Here is a 19721-nt window from a genome sequence, read left to right on the forward strand (position 1 = left end):
GGGCAGCAATGTGAACTATTCAGGCCCATTACTTTGGGACAGACAAATCTACCCCAATTAGAAATTTCCCTCCGTAGAAAATTCACTCGTACTTGCAACTCACCTGAAATTTTGACTATCTTTCCATATGGTATTTAAACTCATACTAAACTTTTACCACAGATTATTGATAATTCCACAGATTTCTCACTTCAATATTTTTGTGAACCTCAAAAATTATCTGATCAAATGATTTGACCTCCTTAAAGTTGACGATATATAATGAATTTTAACGTGAAAAGTGTTATCCAATCCGGTGAAAGCAGGGGGGAATATTATTTAATCCAATGACATTGCGCGGGCGACTTAGTTTTGTTAGATAGCCAATGTAATTGAGGAACATACCGGTCCATGTATGTTTCTAGGAGTAAAGTATTGGGTGAAACCTAATAGATAATTTGCGTCATTGTAATCTTGAACGACTTTTTAACTTCTGTTTTTTTTTTCAGATAGTGAAAATATGGCAAACAAAGTTTGGCATTATACTTAAAAGGCTGAAAGAAACCGGAGATGTTTTTAGTGATCAGCTTGAAAAACAACAACTTTCTAAGATTCCCCGATTCTACTCTCTGTTACACCCTCTCCATGAAATAACTCCGGTTATTTCTGATCAAAGTAATGTTATTCAGTGACATCTTTACCATAGAATATTTTAATCTCAGGTCTTGTTTAAGATAATTAATATTTTTCATGTTAGCTAAGTATATAGACACCAAATAACACTATATTAAGGGATCAGAATGCATCTTATGCCATCTATTAAAACTTTGGGGAAGATTCAAAAACGAAAAATATGAGTCTGAACTTCAAAATACCTGCTCACTCACGGCAACTAAGCTTGCGGAGTCGCACCATTGACACCATCCCATGCCAAGGGACTGACAACACTAGGATTCGAATCCCCAGTCCAAAGGACATATGATTGAAATATACAAAAACGTGTAGCTGTTGGATTACCTACATGAGGAGAAATCTCACACAAAGTACTTGAAGACCAACTTCGGAAGATCTTTCATCTCCGTGTGGAAGGTCTCCCGAGGGAGGTCATCCCTGAAGCCCGAGTATTTTTTTTTTTTTGAAGCATGCTCATCAGCTACAATTCTAGAAAGAAAAACTAGGCAAATGTTTAATTAGTGGCATACCAGGTATTGAGAATTACTTTGGCATATAATAAGTTTATTTAAATTTGAATCAATCGCCTCTTCTAGTTCTATGCTATCTTATAGATACATGTTTTTTACAAAGAGAAAAAGAGAGAGGTGGAACAAAATAAAACGAATGTTTTGCTACATATTGCAAAGTATCTCATTTAATATGTTGCTAGTCATCTGTGAAAGGAATAACATTTTCAGAATATACTAATTAAAAGAATATTAGAAATTGACTTGGAATTCAAAAAAATGCTTTTCAAATGAAAAGTTTTCACAATCATACATAAAGTAATAAAAATAATAAGATATCTTTCAACTTTTAACGAATTTTGGAACTTTATATATTCTTTTACCCTGGAATTGTTTGATTTTAGCTATGTTTAATCAGCACTTATTTTTCTAAAATTTCTGTCTAAAAAAAAAAAATACAAAAAAAACAATTAAAATTACGAGAAGAGTATGTAAAGTTACGATGCTTTTGCATAACTTCACCAATCCTTTCACATTACCGTAAACAGCCTTTTGCATTAAGAAAATACATTACATTACGGTGATTGGTAAATTTGTAGACGATTCATTTACTTACATAGGGATAAGGCAAAAATATTGTTCACTCTCTTTTTATTTGCCGCTCATATCGAAAAGGTGGTTAAAAGCGCAGACGCTAGTCTACAGACTTTAAACGGTATGTGTAGGTTCAGTGTGAATACTGAGAGTATTAAGTATGCATGCATAACGTACGTCCGCCCGCCCCACTCTGGAATATGCGTGCCCTGTTTGGGTGCCCTCAGCATTTAGAACAGTGTGTCTTTGTCAGGAGTTTGAATCGGTTCAGAAGCGAGCGGTATCGATCATCTTGGGCCGCCATGACATCCCCTACGAAAAGGCTCTGGAACTGCTAGGACTGCCGTCACTCCAAAGTCGGTACGAAACTCTGATAATGAGTTTTGGAAAGTTCTTCCTTTCTAAATCTCATCACCTTGACATTCTACCTGATCAACCTCTACCGTCAAGAACGAGAAAGCAAGATAAGTTAGTTCCCGTTAAAGCAAGAACAAACCGATATGGTAATTCTTTCGTCCCGGTTTTCGTTAAAATGTATAATAAGAGTTAATGTTTATAGTTTGATTTATATTTACAAGTGTAGTTTGATTTTGAATATATTGTAAAGAAACGCAATTCAGCGATAGCTGTCAAGTTTTTACTATTAAACCTGTCTACTACTACTACTTCCCTTTTATGTAATCCTTTCACTTGCAAATCCAATTTAAAGCAGTTAAACAGACCCTAAAGTAACACCTAATTTCTGTTGCTACTTAACGAGGGTAGTGACAATAACAGCAATACCGTACCATTCCTTATTTTATGCTTCTTTTCAATATGTTAGTCGCCCCCTTCCCTCTGGTGGTCCCATATATAGTCCTCATTAAAATATTTCTTGGTTGTTTGTCATCAAACAATCAACAGCATATGCTCAAAAGTTGGTATTCTGAGCGCGACAGTATTGCTAGGTACTCCCTCCAAATATTTAAAACATACAAAATTAAATTTAGATGTATGCTAAAATTACTATTTATTATCAAATATCAAAGCAACTTATTTAAACTTTTCTAAGGGAAAAGCAAAAGAGATCCTCCTCTGTTTTGTTTTTTGGCTCTCTGCCTGGAAGACGTTGGAACCAAACTATTAAGGTCGGAATTTTTGTGCCAATTCTTGTAATCTAGTGTCTTGTTTCTGAGAGTAATTAAATAAAAAAACGAGCTTTTTAACGGAAAGTAAGGAGCGGCATTAAAACTTAAAACGAACAGAAATTACTTCGTATATGAAAGGGGCTGCTTCCTCCTTAACGTCCCGCTCTTTACGCTAAAGTTGGACTCTTTCTCTTAACTCTACTTTTTAAAACAGTTAATAACTTTTTGCGTAAAGAGCGGGGCGTTGATGAGGAAGCAGCCCCTTTTATATACGAAGTATTTTCTGTTCGTTTTAAGTTTTAATGCCGCTCCTTACTTTTCGTTAAAAAAACTTGTTTTTTTATTTGATTTCGGAACGCTTTTGAATCAATGCATGTTTTGATTTTGGCTCCCCGCAGATTTTTTTTAAAACGAAATTTGTATATTTATTTTTTTTTGTCTAAATGACTTTCTCATAGTTGTAATCGATTGATTTTGAGAAAAAAAGGAGCGGGGGGGGGGAGGCCTAGTTGCCCTCCTATTTTTTGCTACTTAAAAAGGCAACTAGAACTTTTAATTTTTTACGAATGTTTTTATTTGTAAAAGAAATACGTAACTTACAAATTAGCTTACGTAACGGACTTCTGCATTCTTATGTTTTTATTACGAATATGAGGGAGCTCACCCCCTCTTCAGTACCTCGCTCTTTACACTAAAGCTTAAATTTTGTCCCAATTTCTTAAGAATGACCCCTGAATCACAAAAGCCGTAGAATAAATAGCTGAAATTATTAAAAGTACTTAAGCGTAAAGAGCGGGGTAATAGGAGGAGACGAGCCCATCATATGCGTAATAATTTCTGTTCGTTTGAAGTTTTAATGCTTCTCCTTACTTTCAGTTGAAAAGACTTGTTCATATTTTTTTTAATAATGCTAGAAAATCCTGCGCTCCCTTCATGAAAATCTCCTTCCCCCATGACAAATTCCTCCAAGGAAAGTTCCCCCAACATATTCCCCTCTTCTCACCCTCCCCCCCCTCAACCTAAAAATTCCCTGAAAGCGTCTCTACACTTCCAAATAACCATTACTTAATGTAAGCACTGGTAAAACTTTGTAACTTTTAGCCCCTCCCACGGGGACTGTGGGGAGTAAGTCGTCCCCAAAGACGTAGTTATAAGCTTTTTTTACTACGGTGAATAAAATGGCTATCCCAGAATTTTGATCCGGTGACTTGAGGAAAATAATTAGCGTGGGAGGGGGCCTATGTGCCCTCCAATTTCTTTGGTCGCTTAAAAAGGGCACTAGAACTTTTCATTTCCGTTAGAATGAGCCCTCTCGCAAGATTCTAGGACCACTGGGTCGATACGATCACCCCTGGGGAAAAAAAAAACAAAAAACAAACAGACAAATAAACACGCATCCGGGATCTGCCTTCTGGCAAAAAATACAAAATTCCACATTTTTGTAGATAGGAGCTTGAACTTTTACAACATGGTTCTCTGAGACGCTAAATCTGATGGTATGATTTTTGTTAAGATTCTAAGACTTATAGGGGTTGTTTTCCCCTATTTTCTAAAATAAGGCAAATTTTCTCAGGCTCGTAATTTTTGATGGGTAAGAATAAACTTGATGAAACTTATATATTCAAAATCAGCATTGAAATGCGATTCTTTTGATGTAGCTATCGGTATAAAAATTTTATTTTTTAAAGTTTTGGTTACTATTGAGCAGGGTCGCTCCTTACTACAGTTCGTTACCACGAACTGTTTGATATATATTGACGCCTCTTCGACAAGTCCCTCGTTGGTCATAAATGACCGGAGTAAGAAAACACCTACGTTTCTTATACCTATTGAATTGAATTTATTTGTCACCCATTGTGACCACAAATGACAAACGGAGCATAATATACAAAAAAGAAATATGGAAATTGACAAATAAACATAAAACGAAATTCATAGTTAGTCAGGCACAAGCACAATGCGGGAAAGGGTCAGTAAAATTGAATTCGTAACATAATATAGACACATAAAGTAGAACCAAATGTGGTTGCACTGATGTAAATACTTAACGAAGAGCTCTTTAAAAGCAACTAAGTTAATGAAATTGAAGAAACAAGAAGAAAAAGAAATTGTTTTTATTCAACAAAATGCAAAAGTAAAACGGATACGGAATTTAAGAAAAAAAAAATGGAGGGTAGAAGAAGTGGAGTGCCATCGCAAAATTAGGGGAAAGCAATGCCTAAATAATTATTGCTGAATGGTTAAGTGATATAAGAAATGTTAACGTTGGTTAAATTGTAGGTTATTTTGGCTCCATTAAGAAGATTAGATACTTGGCTAATGAAGAGAAGACTATTTTGTTTGCCAGTGAAGACCCTTCAATAATTGTCCTCTACGACAAGGACAAAGGAGTACATTCAATTTGGAAGCTAAGAAAGGCAACAGAAGAGGTAAGGACTCCTCCCCAGGGGTGTAATTTGCTATGGGGGGTAACTGGTCCCTCCAGATCCAAGTTGCCCCCCCCCAGACCTCGGTTATTCCTCCTTCATCTGAAATTTAGTTTCTGCCAAAAATCTTGTCAAAATTAAAATAAACTTGAGTGATTCAAGTATCCAGAGAAACAGGTCAGTTTTCTTTAGTTTATCTTTGCCTTTATATGACTTGTTTTTCAGCTTTCACTGTCATTTTCACTTGATTTGGGAAAATTAGGTCCAACCTTGCCCCTCTCCCCCTCCCAGGATTTTGATATTATATAGTAGATATTGATTATAGGCACTTTGCTGGGTAGTGTTTTATTTTTTATTAGAAAGTATTTAAATAAAAAATATAATAATGTATGTAAACATATCGAGAATGAAATGAAAACATGAAAGAACATAAAAAGAGCTGAATAATTATATTAGTTCATTCGATGCCTAATTTTTTTGTGTCACATTAAAATAAAATATTTAAATTGCATTTTTCTTCTGCAAGTATCCTGTTGAAGGTCATTTCTGTCGTCAAAATGATATAGGCTATCATAGGCAGCGCAATATCTCTACCTAAGTAAAGAACGATGTGCCACAATGTATTATTTATTTATTTATCTTTTTTTTTGTTTTTAGACCAGGTCACTTCGTATTGAAGGAGTTGTCCTATTAAACTTCAAAAATGACTCATTCAATTGGAAATTGGAGGGGTTAGTGCCTTTTTTAACAGTCAAAAGTGATTGGGGGGCAACTAACCCCCTCCCTCGCCCACTATATACCCAGACACATCCAATAGAAATTTTGAGGTGGCCATCTTGTTCAACGTAGTTGAAAAGTCCAAAAATTATGCGTTTGAGGATGACAACCCCCCTACAGCCCTCAGGCAAGGGTTTTAAGTTATGCCGTGGAGGCATATAAGGTTTATAGTAAGCATTGTCGTAGAAAATTTAAAAAAGGCTTATTAGATTGGAAATTGAGAGAACTAGTGCTCTTCTTGATAGTCCAAAGTTATTGGGGGGCAACTAAATCCTCTCCCAGGATCACCATTTCCCCAAAAACATCCAATCAAAATTTTGAGATAGCCATTTTGTTCAGCGTAGTTGAAAGGTCCGAAAATTTTGTATTTGAGAATGACAACCTTCCCCCCCCCCCAAGGTGGCAAAGTTTGTAAGCCATGCCCTGGGGGCATAAAAGGTTTTTTATAGAAAGTGTTGTCGTAGAAACTTCAAAAATGGCTCATTCCATTGGAAATTGAGAGGGCTAGCGCCCTTATTAATGGTCTAAAGTGATTGAAGGGTTAGTTCCCCCCCCCACGTCTTTCATTTTCCCAAACACTTACGATCAACGTTTTGATATAGCTATTTTGTTCAACGTAAGTGAAGGGTCAGGAAATTATGTCTTTGAGGATGACACACCCCAGAGCCCTGAGGGCTAAGTTTGTTAGTTATGCCCTGGGGGCATAAAAGGTTCTTATAGAAAATGTTTAAACTTCAGAAAGCGTAGAAACTTCAAAAGGGCTCATTCGATTGGAAATTGAGAGGTATAATGCCCTTTTTAATAATTGAAAGTAATCAATGAGAGAATCCCCTTCGCGCACATCATTTCTCCAAAGATTTTGCATCAACATTTTGTTCAACGAATTTGAAAGATCTGGAAATTACGTCTTCGGATTACAACCACCCCCCTCCACGGCTCTCAGGACAAGGGTTCGACCTTACGCCCTTGGGGCATATAAGGTTTTTTTTATAGAAAGCGTTGTCGTAGAAACTTCAGAAAGGACTCATTCGATTGATAATTGAGAGGACCAGTACGTATTTCATTTGTCGAAAGTGATCAGAGGGTAAATGCCCCCCCCCCCCACGTCTATCATTTCCCCAAACACTTCCAATCAAAATTTTCAGGTACCCATTTGGTTGAAAGATTCGGAAATTATGTCTTTGAGGATAACAAATCCCCCCAGCCCTCAGGACAAGGGTTGTAAGTTATGCCCTGTGGTGTACAAGGTTTTTGTTGAGAGTGTGGTCCTATAAATTTTTGAGGGGGTTTATTGGATTGGTAATCAGAAGCTCTACTGCTCTTTTTAAGAGTCAAAGTGATCGGAGGGAAGCTAATAGAAATTTTGAGGTAGCCATTCTATTTAAAATAGTCTAAATATCATATAACAAGGCTGTTGGGGTTGAAACAGACCCCAGAGCCTAGGAACAAGGGTTGTAAGTTATGCCCTGTGAGTATTTAAGGGTTTTGTGGAAGGGATGGTTGTATAACCTTAGAGGAAGCTCATTTGGTTAAAAATTGAAAGTTTTAGTTCCTTTTTAATTGTCAAAAGCTTTAGGGGGCAGCTAGCCCCTCCTCCCGAATACCCCTTTTCACTAAGCAATTTTGCTCAAAATAGTCCAAAGAACTAAAACAATGACTGTGTTGACACAACCCCCAGTACCCTAGAGATGGGGTTGTAAGTCATGGCCTGGGGTCATATAAGGTTTTAATGAAACTGGTGGTCGTATAAATTCAGATGGCGCTCATTTTATTCGAAATTGAAAATTATAGTACCCTTTTAAGAGTTAAAAGTGATTTGAGAACAACCAGCCCCCTCCCCCCACGCTCATCAATCCCCTGAAGACATCCAATCAAAATTTGGAGATGAACATGCATTGTCATTTTAAAATACATATGCTGATATTTATTCCTTAAAATCTCACATAATTTTTGATTTCTTAAAGTTATAAAAGTGAAAACATTAATTTTTTTCAGTAAATTGCAAATTTTGTTCTGGCTTATCGAAAGCATAGGGGTTTTGAACCCTACTCATATTAATCCTGCTCGTTTTGAGTTTGACTCGGTCATTTATTGTAATTTCTGTTCATTTTGGGTTTCATTTATTTATTGATGCTGACTTTCTTTACTTAAAAAAAAACTTATTTTATGGAAAAAGTTTTTTTTTTAATTAATCAAGAATATAACCTGTGGAGATTACAAAAAATTCTGCATATTGACGATCCATCTGGGGCTATAGGAACAACATGACTTCCCTGAATATGGTAAGAAGGGATCATAAGACTGAACACGCAGGAAATAAGAATTTTGTGGGAGAAAGTTAGGAATAATACCCTGGATAGGTTGGGGTGTGTGACTAGCGCGCATGGTAATGATGACCTAAGTCGGCTAGGTGCTGTGGTGAGATGATAGTAGTAGTAATAGTAAAAGTAATAGATGCAGCGTCTCAAAAATTATATCTGGCATGAGTTTTCGTGAAATTGCATCGCTGGCTCGTCGATGTTATTCTTAAGAAAAAAAAAATGAATCTTTCAGTAGTGTCTATTTGCCTCTTTTCTATCAGTCACTCTATATGCATTTGCAGATAAGAGGGTCGCGGACGGTTCTTTTTCAAGAAGTGCCTTAGAGCAGCACCCCTCCTCACTCTGGAAGAAAGGGGCCTATCAAAGAGCGCTCAAACACATTAAAAGTATTGGGGTATTTGAGATAAAAATGTGTTTTAAACATCAGACCCCGACTTTCAGAACAATATTTTTTCCTATCCCGAGTTTTTTCTGAGTAAATTTCTATGTTTCTAAAGTCGGAAAAACTCATATGACATACCATTCAGGACATGTTTATTGTGGCCCATATCACTCGAGGTTTTACTTGGTTTACCAGCAATTTTGAACAGTCAAGGTTAGCTTTAATTCTTGTTAAATATTTTTCACTTTGTGGCTTCTAAGATAAAATAACACTCATCGCTTTTTTGTTTCGATTACCTCTTTCATTCTATATTCTATAAATTGTTGCTTCCAAAAAACAATAAAATTTCCTCAAAAATTTGATTTAGATTTTCACTTTATGTCTTTTATTCTTAGATATTGAATAATCGTTCGATATCTCGAAAGGATAAAATTCGATAATTCTTGCTTGAGGAATTAAATATAAAAAACATATTATTGAACGAGTTATCAAAAACGAATATTTTCAACTTCGCAGGCATGCTGACTCCATTGATTTAACGGTTCAATACCGAATACAGTCATGAGTTTCATAGTCATTGATTCTGTTACTTGCGTGTGGAGAAAGACAAGGTTTTCCCATTTATTCCACATGCATTTTTGAAGTCATAATTATTTACCATTTTTAATTGTTGGATTGTTGCTTGGAATATTGTATGCAACATATTTAACATTTTGCAATCAATATTAAATTTTTATTCGTATTATTGTTTAGTTAAAAAAAACTTCCCATCCTGAAACCATAAAAGAAGAAACGAAGACCGTGACTTCGATGTTCTATGTATAGCTACTGACCCTAATCCTGTAAGATTTTGAAAAACATTTTTTTGGTATTCATTGAAAAATACCCTTTTTTTGCATTTTCATTGGAAAAACGAAATTATCCCCTAGAATTTTAAGGGTTTATTTTGCTGCCCCCACCCAAAATTTTCCTGAATTGGCCCCACTGCCTTTGTTCGTCTCTTGTTCTGTTACATACTTCAAAGTTTCAATTTTTATTTTACGCTTGTGCTTGATTTATTTTGTTACTTTGCCTGACTCCTTCTTTTCGCCTTAATTATTATTTTTTTTTATTCTCTTAAAATTGAAAAGTATATAAGATAAGTAAAACCATTACATACGTACTCCAACGAATTCAACCATATATTGGTGTACGAAAGAACTGAATAGAGTTTATCAAATAAAATGATGAAACTATGACGCAGCTTTGTTAGCTCGGTTGTATTTACTAATAAAAGTACACTGGTCTAATATAAATGTAAATTCTCAGAACTTTTTTTTACTCATATTTTCTATTTGTTTATTAAGCTTTTTTTTCGATTATATTTTGATAGTTTTTTATTTTGGAAAGTCAATAGCTGCCTAATAATTATGATTATTTTTTCCAAGAACATTGTTACTCTTGGCCATCCTCTTTCTCCCACTTTTTATCTTTTTTATATGTATTCATTTTGTCACTTGAGGAGCTTCTTGATAGCTACGATTTTTTTTCAAAGAGCAGCTTGGTGCTTGGCAGCCTCTTTCTGACACATTTGTATTTTCTTTCCACTCTTTCTACCACTGTACCAGCTTTTACCAGCTCTTTCTACCACTTTGTAAATAACATTTTTTCGATTAATAACTTACAGCTGGCCAGCTTCTTTCTGCCAATTATGATCTTCCTTCAATTTTTTCTGCCACTTGGGGAGCTTTTTAATATGTGTTTTTCTTTTTTCAAAAAATAACTTGCTGCTTGGCAACTTCTTTCTGGCGCTTTTTTGTTTTCTTTCCACTCTCTCTACTACTCTACCAGCTTTTGCCAGCTCTTTCTACCACTTCACAAATAAAATTTTTTTGAAGAACAACTTACAGCTGGCCAAATTTTTTTTCTACTTATTTTCTTCTTCTTGTTTTTTCTGCATCTTGGAGAGCTTATTAATATGTTTTTTTTCAAAGAGCAACTTGCTGCTTGGCAGCTTTTTTCTGGCACTTTTTATTTTCTTTCCACTCTTTCTACCACTTTACCAGCTTTTACCAGCTCTTTCTACCACTTTGGAAATAACAATTTTTTTTAAGAACAAGTTACAGCTGGTCAACTTCTTTCTGCCACTAATTATCTTCTTTCTATTTTTTCTGCCGCTTGGGGAGCTTTTTAATGTGTGTTTTTTTTTCCAAAAAGTAACTTGCTGCTGGGCAGCTTCTTTCTGGCACTTTTTATTTTCTTTTCACTCTTTCTGCCACTTTACCAGCTTTTGCTAGTTCTTTCTACCACTTTGCAAATCACAATTATTTTTTTTCAAAGAACAAGTTACAGCTGGCCAACTTCTTTCTGCCACCTATTATCCTCATCCTACTCTGCCGCTTGGCAAGCTTTTTGTTAATTACGATTTTTTTCAAGGAGCAAGTTACTGTTGGCCAACTTCTTTCTGCCACTGGGATCTCCTCAACTTTTCCTTTGATTCGAGGCTTCAAACTCCTTCAGAAAGACAGAAGTCAGCAATGAGGTCTTATCAAATATCACCAGCGTATGAGAATTTGCAACAACGATCAGTTCAACAGCATTTTCATCCGAATCATCCTGAGTCCCCGTCATTCAGTAGAACTCCATTAAGGATGCCTAGATTCAAGGATTCCCCTGTTGTTTCGCGTCTTGATAGTCCCAGCTCAGAATTATCATCTTTGAAGTGAGTTTTAATCGTATATTTATTTCTGTTAATTGCCGCATGCACGGGTACGTAAGCTGGATATTATGTCAGGCTTGGGTTAGAACAGGTTCGAATATTGGAGAGGGGTAAGGTATCCAAACTTGTAAAAAGGTAAAAAAGATGAAATTGTTTGCAGCTATATTGCTTCGAATGTCTTTGAAAGCCCAACGTTTGCTTGTTCTCAGTTCAGTTTCTCAAAAAAGAGATATGAACTTGTGTATATTTAATTTTAGGGAAATGGCAGTAATTAGAGTTAATTCACATGACTGTTTTGTTCATTAAGTCTATGAAATGATATTATCTTGAATGACGTTCATTCTTCTTGTTTATAGATACAACTGTGTTTTTTTCCGTTTATTTCTATTTCCAGTAAGTGCAAAAACATTAGTGCAAATTGTTGTTGAATAGTTTTATGATAAAAAATATTCACTTTAGGATAATTATTTTTATCAATCACCGAGCATTCTTTTGACATTGGGAAAGACGATAATTGTGCCCACATATCCTATAACGAAAAAAAAGAATATTGGTCAGCTAGGTCAATCTAACGAAATGGTCAGCTATGTCAGCTAGGTCAATTTAATGAATCTCGGCTAACCGTCTAGGGCCAAACGAAAAGTAGGTTTTTCCTGCAATGGGAACATGTTGGGACCGTGTAAAGAGGGAAGCTTTAAACAGATTGGGATAGAGGAGGAGCGTGCGTAGCTGTGTTGGCCTCAGAGGGCTTGGTGCTACAGTTAGTTAGTGCCAAGTAGTAGTAGTTGTAAGTCAGCTTAACATATCAAGGATGAGGTGCTATTGAACACCGAAGATATATTAACTGGAAATTATTTTAAATATTCCAATACTCCTTGCGTCGACCCCCTTGGGATCGATCCAAATCATTTTTAACCGGAAGATTTGTACAATACCCACTAGCAGCTACCCTAACCTCACGATTTCTCAAGAAGGTACAAAGCTAATTTACGTAATTGACAAGTATACCTATTTCCCTTGTTTTCTTTAAAAGTTTATCGATGTCAACTCGTTCAAATGCAGACTTCACGTCTAGGAAAACTGCAAATGTATCTTTCTTGCATCTGGAGCCCTGTTTTATTTGGTCCTCGAGTCTAACTAAGCAGTCAGTTGTGCTCCGAGGGAGGAAACCAAACTGTTCTTTCTGTGCAGCTTTTATTACAAGCCCAAAGATTTTATTTTTAATCATATGTTCCATTAGTTTACAGGGGCAAGATGTTATTGAAATGTGCCTATATGAATCTGGATTAGAGGGATCCTTTCCTGTTTTAGGTATTGGGATTATGGATGTCTTTCTCCATTCTTTGGGAGTCTATCTTTCTTTGATGGACTTATTAAATAGAATCAGAAGAATATTTTGGCTTCCTCTGGTAAATTTTTGGGCACATAGTTATGTATTTCATCAGGGTCAGGTGTTCCTGGCCCTGATTGAACAGCTACACTATTACTAGACTATTGAAGAACTAGAGAACTAGTTTCTAGGTCTTCAATAGTGAACGGCTCCATTCGGAGTTGGTTATTATTATCTTTAGTTATATTAGTTGGTGCTTGATACTGATGAACTTGGTAATTTTTATAAAATTATCTAGGAGGATTTTCATTTTATCTTCTGGAGATGTGAACTTCAGTCATCCTTTTTGAGGAGAATTGGAATTTTTGGGGGATTTATTTGGCCTGTATAAGTTTTGAAATTTCGCCACATATCTTTTATATTTATATTGTTTAAAAAATTTTCTTCAATTAATTTTTTCCATCCTTCTCTTGGTTCTTGGAGTAAATTTTTTCTTTTTAAATGCAGCGGTCCTATTCATTTCTATTTTGTTATTTATTGTAGGATTTCTTGCATATTGATTTCCATTTTTTTTTTCCAACCAAGGATTTTCACAGTTTGCATTCCAACCAGGAATGGAATTTTTTTTTCTTTCCTTGGGCTTAGAGAAACCAAAAATATCCTCACTAGTCTTCACTAGCAAATCTGTTACTTGTTTATTTAGTAAATCAATTGAGTTATCTATCAATATTTTTTGTAGTTTAGATGCTATTGTACTTTGCCAACTAGGTCATTTATTACTGCAGAAATTCCGCATTTTTGTTCTCTATAATTCAAGGTAAAAAAAAAAAAGGTAAAGGATACGGCATTAGACTTTACAGTCCGTATCGGCGGTGCTGATCTCCGTTTCTTGGCCCTTCAGCCAGGAAGTGCAATGGGGGGTTGGGGGCCAGCCATCCTGTGCCTTCGCACACCCTTCCTGTTTACCTTCCCCAGATTTCTCCAGGTACCCATTTAGAGCTGGGTCGACTCTGGCTAAGCTTACAGAGTCACGCCACTGACCCCCGTCCCAAACTGAAGAATTGGGTTCACTGGGACTCGAACACGCGTCCTCTCAGACAAGGGAAGATTCAAGGTAATCTATGGATTCCTTTAGTTGCACAATTAATGGAAGGTGGTCAGATTCCACAGCACCAGCTAGTTCAACATGTTTTCTTAGGGCTAATGAACAGGAAACAAGTGATAAATCTAAAGTAGAATACTTACCATTGGTTACATTTAGCCTAGTGCCCAGGTCACAAGGCTAAATATAACAATTCGGCTAAACACAATTCAGTGTTTTCACATTTTCCGTTTTTTTTTGCGAACGTAATTAATTTGTGTTTTGTTATATGAGGCTACTTAATTTACGTTGTTAGATGCCACTCCTAAAAACGCAACAAAAATTTGTCAAAGAAATCTGATCTACTCAGAAGCCAAATAGAATAAGTCTCTAAATTAAACGACAAGAAAACTGCATAAAGTAAGATGCATTGACATTGTGATAAACTATTCATCTACTCAAGGGTACCCTGAAAAGGAAGAGCAGAGGTGTTTTAGCTGCATATAGTTGTCCAGATTTTATTGTAAATTTATGACTGTGTTATGTTCTTTCTAGTCAGCGAACAAATTTTGGCTCAGGTTCAAGAGTACATTCCCTCCGAGAAGGTGCCAGCTATTTCTCACCTTCAAGGCAGACAAGTGGACTCTCACCTCAAGCCCAAATAGCTCGCAGTCCGATTGGGTCGTCATCAGAGCCGCCTTTGATGGCTGATGGAGCTACTGTGGAAGAACCTATTTTACCTGATTTGTGTCTCCAGTTCTTATGGGAGGAGCCTGAAAATCAGTGAGTGTTTCAGCTTGATTTAACTTCATCTTGTAATTAACTAATAGTTACAGCTGTTTCTTGAAAGTTTTGAACAATAATTAAATAAGGAACAAATTAAATTAGTAATAATTGAGTAGTTACCTAATAATTACAACTTAATCTTGTAGTTGCAACTGCTTTACTTTGATTCTACTGTAATTAAGATGAAAATACAGAAATGTGTAACAATGAGTAAAACCTTTAATCAAGACCAGAGCTGAATAAAATAATAATGTCCGATTATTTTGTTTTCACATTTGGAAATTTTTTATTTAGGTAAGATTTTATTCCAACAAAGCGGCTATCACAAGCCAAAAAAGGGCCGAATTCGCACTTTAGTGTCAGTAAAAAAAAAGCAAAAATTTAAGAAATAGTCAATCATAAAATCATAAAGATACAATCAATAAAAAAGGCAAACGATAAAAATTCGTAAAGATAAAAGAGGGAAAATAAATTTAAACAAGAGTTAAACAAGAATTATAAACTACGTAATTGCAAAATAAACACTAAAACTAAAAGATAAAAGTGGAATGAGAAGCGGGGACTATTGATTTAAAATTTCAAATATGTGAGGGATGAACATCCTTCTATATCTTTCAGTGGAAACTCTTATTGGGCCAAGGAGGAGATTTTTCTTGAAAAAGAACGTGGGGGGGGGGGGGGGGTTAAATGTTCACTAGGGAAAAGAGAAGTAGTACGAGGATTATGCACGGCATTGTGGGCAAAACGCAAGGAAATTTATGTTCCCCTTTCCTTAAGGGTGACTAGAATTGCTCTACGAAGAAGTGAAATGTAAGGCACTTTACCCTCATTAAAGATAGTTCTTAGGCACCTTTTTTGAACTGCCTCTATTCTGTCTGACAGTTCATTGGGGATGCATATTCGAAGGCAGGACGTGCCAAAGAGAGGAAAATGCTCAAACACTGTGATTTAGGACATCTAAATTTATTAGGGGGTTTGAGGAGGAAAATGCAGTACTTGTACGTTCTAAGAAATTACTAACGTGGCAATCCCATTTTAAGTCACTTGAGATGGGAACACCCAGTCACTTCACAGTATTAACGGACATTTCAGGGGGGATTAGACAGGAGAAAGAAGGGGGGATTTTTGGGAAACTAATTGTTAAAACTGATGACTTTATAGGGTTGTAGAAGGAATGAAAAAAAATCAGAGTGTTTAGCCAAAAGTGTTGAACGTTTCTCTTAGTGGTACAATACTGCATACAAATACAGCCCCAAATGATATGCTAATCAAGCTAGATCAGTGAAATTGTCTAGGTCCAAAACAAATTTGTACTTCGATATGACATTCTAACAATAGGAAATAATCTTTTAAACCTTTAAATACAATAGAAGTTGTGTCTGAGAAATTGTTTATTTTTACTATGGAAGTTTTAATTTTAAAGTTGTTCTAATTTTAACTTTAATTCTAAAATAATTTTAATTTTAAAGTTGTTTTGTTGTTGGCTGAAATTTCATTTCAAACAGAAGTGAATGCCTTGTGATGACTCTAATTAGTGGCGTAATAACTGGTATTACTGACTTATCAAGACCTGACAGAAGCTTATAGTAGCCTACGGATGTTCTATTTATATGTTTATTATTAGTGTGTTATTTTTGTACGTGAATAGTCAGGATTATTGTTTAGAAAAGGACTTCAGAACGGTCCAAGACTTCTTTATGTAGCCCTAAAGATAGATCCTTGTTAGTACCAAAGAATTGTACGCACTTTGGAATAAAAAATTAAACTTTTAAACCCTTTCCAACTTTACTGGCCTGCTTTGTTCTTTGTTTTGTTGTGCGTTAAATTTTTTGTATAATTGTAATTTATTTCATCCCCTTACTCAAGCATGAAATGCACTTAGAGGAGTACAAAGACACATGAAATTACAGAAGAATGAAAGTACTATCAAGAAAATACTCACGAGAAATATAACATTTCAGCTACTCAGACAACATAATTAAGCTATACAACTGAGTGATAAGTGGACAAAATTTTCTCTACGCTTACGGAATCTGTCCTCAAGCTGGTTCATTTTTGAAGAAATACCAAAAACGCCATATCTACTGAAAACAGAAATTGTAAGTCCAAAGCGGCAACCACAGAAGATATTTGCAAAAACGGAAGAATGTCTTTCTATCTAATGTAAAAGATTCTAACTTTTACAAGAATTGTTTTTTTTTTCAAAGCATGTTTTCAGTAATGAGATTTAGTAATTTCACGTTTAGTATTTATATAAAGCAATGACAATAAAGGAATTCTAACCAATCAGAATACAGGCGAAATTTAAAGCTAGACATTTGTTTTTATCTATCTTGGTATATATACCCATGCTGTATTTGGAAAACAAATCCTCCTTGTTTTGTAGCATCTGTTTATAGGAGTATGCTTATGAAAAGTAACACATAACTTCATAGTACCAACTTGTTTGGATCAGGCTATCTTATAAGTTTTGAAATAGTTTATAAGATATGAGTCTTTTAAAAGTTTCAAGGGGATAACAACTTCAGTTTTTATGTACTTGTTGAAAGAAAGAATTTGGATTAAAATTCTGAGGTGATTTGACTGGGTCATTTGTGTATTAGACTTTGACCATTATTGCCAATCAGAAAATTTTCCTTGTTGCTGTGCCTATTACTGGTTCTTGGTATTTATTTTAGGCTAAGACAAATAGTTTTATTGTATTTCTCTTATTCCAGTTTATTTCCAATTTAAGGGTAAGGAAATTTGTCTACAGTAGTTGTACAGCAGCTAAGAATAAAAATTTACTGTGATGACGTAGTTTTGAAATTATCAAATATTTTGTAGTAACAAACTGTAGGTAAGGAGCGACAGCTCAATAGTAACCAAAACTCTACAAGACGGAATTTTTATATCAATAGATGTATCAAAAGAATCGCCTTATTCCGTTTATTCTAAATATATAAGATTCATTAAGCTTAATATTACTCATAAAAGGCTACAAGCCTGCTAAAATTTGCCTGATTTTTGGAAAAGAGGGGAAACACCCCCTAAAAATTAATGGATCTTAATGAAAATCACATCATCAGATTAAGCGTATCCGAGAACCCTGTTGCAGAATTTTAAGCTCGCGTCAGCAAAAATTAGGAATTTGGTATTTTTGCCAGAAGAAAGGTCATGGACACATTTTTATTTATTATTTTTTTTTCATGGGTGATCACATGGAACCAATAGTCCTATATTATTGGAAAAGAGCTTACTCGAACGAAAATTAAAAGTTCTAGTGGCCTTTTAAAATTAGCAAGAAGACTGGAAGACTACTAGCCCACTCTCCCCCTCTCTCTTTTTCGTGAATGCTGTCTGATCAAAATTTTGAGGTCGGCATTTTGTTCAGCATAGTTGAAAGCCTCAATAATTCTGCCTATGGAGATAACATGATTCCCTACAGCCCCTGGGGAAAGGTCTAAGTTATAAAATTTGCTCATTGTTTACATATTGTGTTTGCTATTGGGAAGTATGCATATATTTTTTTTTTCTGCGGAGTGGGGGAATTTTCTGCAGGGGTATTTTGAATGGGGAGAATTTCTTATGGAGAGGAATGTTTCAAGGGGATGAGCCTTCCAGGAAAATTTTACACTGAAGGAATTTGCTAGAATTCCTATATAATTTTTTTCTTTTTTTATTTGTCTGTCTTTCTTTTTGCCAACTCAATTTTACATCTGGTGATGCGAAGGGGAATTGTCGGGGGGGGGGGGGGGGTTACCAGGTTGGAGCTGGCTCGAGTATATTTTCGTAGCGGGGGGATTTTTCACGGGAGAAATTCTCTGTGGGAGTTTTCCATGGAATAAATTCTTCTGATGGAATTTTCTTTGGGATCTACTTTCTACTAGGGGTGGGGTATTTGCAGAAAAGGACTTTTCCATGGATGGAGAGCCTGATTTCTCCGCACTATTTAAAAATGATCATAAATTAAATGAAAAAAAAATAGTTTTTTCAGCTGGAAGTTAAGGAGAAATATAAAAACACAAAACGTAGAGAAATTTTGTTAGGAGATTTTAATGCCTAGGCTAGAAGAAATAGGGATGGATGGTATCCTAGCATAGGTAAATTGGGTTTAGGAAAGGAAAACGTAACGGTTATAGATTGCTGCAGAAATTCTAGATATAACAATAAAGCTTTAACCAATACAGTATATGATTATAAAGTGGCCCAGAACATGGTGCCCACCTAGTGGTAAGATGGCCAACCTTATTGACTAACCTATCATAAGTTGAAGAGTGGCAGCATCAATAAAAGATTCTAGGGTACATGGTTGTGCTGTTATTGATATAAAGATCACCATCTCGTTGTGTGAAAGGCTAATGTAAAGCTAAAATTTAGAAAGGGAACACGCTACGACGTTTATAGACTCAGGTATGAAAAATTTGAGGAAAATGTTCCAGGAATATTTGAATATTAAACTGGAGATTCAGATTTGACATTGTAGAAGATGGATGCAGTAATTTTAAAGAAATAGTTTGTGAAGTAGCAGATGGTGTTCTAAGGAGGAAAGTCAAAAATGCAGCTAGGAATATTAGTGAAAACACTTGGAAGTTTAGCAGAAAAGAGGAGGAATTTGTATTAAAGAGATAGACCATATGAAAATTCAAAGGAACGTATGAAAGATAGAGATAAACCTAAAACATGAATTAAAGAGGTGTGAAGTGGAAGCCATGGATGAAATATCGAAGGATCTGGAAGATACAGTCAGACGGCATTATAGTTAAATATTGTTTTGGCATGTTAAACGATTAAGAAGGAATAGTCAATCTGGACTTGTCAGTGTTAAAGAAAGGAAGGGGCTTCAGTTATTGACAAGGAAAAGAGTTAAAGAGAGACGAGAAGGACATTTTAAAAATGTTCTAAATCGTGACTAAGTTCGATTTATAAATTATCGTGATAGAACTGGTGCGGTGTCTGTACGAGCTTGCTACGTGGGAAATTAGAACTGTATTTTCTGAAGAATTTACAATGTGATCTTGCATCGTAAAAACAGAAATTTTACGTAAGGGGAAGGCAGA

At 35.5% G+C, this 19721-nt stretch overlaps 1 protein-coding gene across 3 annotated transcripts in view; it reads left to right on the forward strand.

The window, feature by feature from the left end:
- LOC136027455 (uncharacterized) overlaps window positions 1–19721 on the forward strand; it is a 58531-nt gene that overhangs the window by 17864 nt on the left and 20946 nt on the right. For 2 of the 3 annotated variants that reach the window (XR_010617598.1, XM_065704737.1), the window contains exons 3-6: window positions 489–654; window positions 5162–5310; window positions 11203–11488; window positions 14452–14679. Coding sequence is in view for 1 of the 3 variants with exons in the window: in XM_065704737.1 (XP_065560809.1) it covers window positions 11304–11488; window positions 14452–14679 (413 nt within the window). In the remaining 2 variants the exon portion in view is untranslated. The remainder of the gene's footprint in view (window positions 1–488; window positions 655–5161; window positions 5311–11202; window positions 11489–14451; window positions 14680–19721) is intronic. The other variant, XR_010617599.1, reaches the window with a different exon arrangement.

Source organism: Artemia franciscana, chromosome 5, assembly GCF_032884065.1.
Source record: "Artemia franciscana chromosome 5, ASM3288406v1, whole genome shotgun sequence".
Classification (NCBI taxonomy): domain Eukaryota; kingdom Metazoa; phylum Arthropoda; class Branchiopoda; order Anostraca; family Artemiidae; genus Artemia; species Artemia franciscana.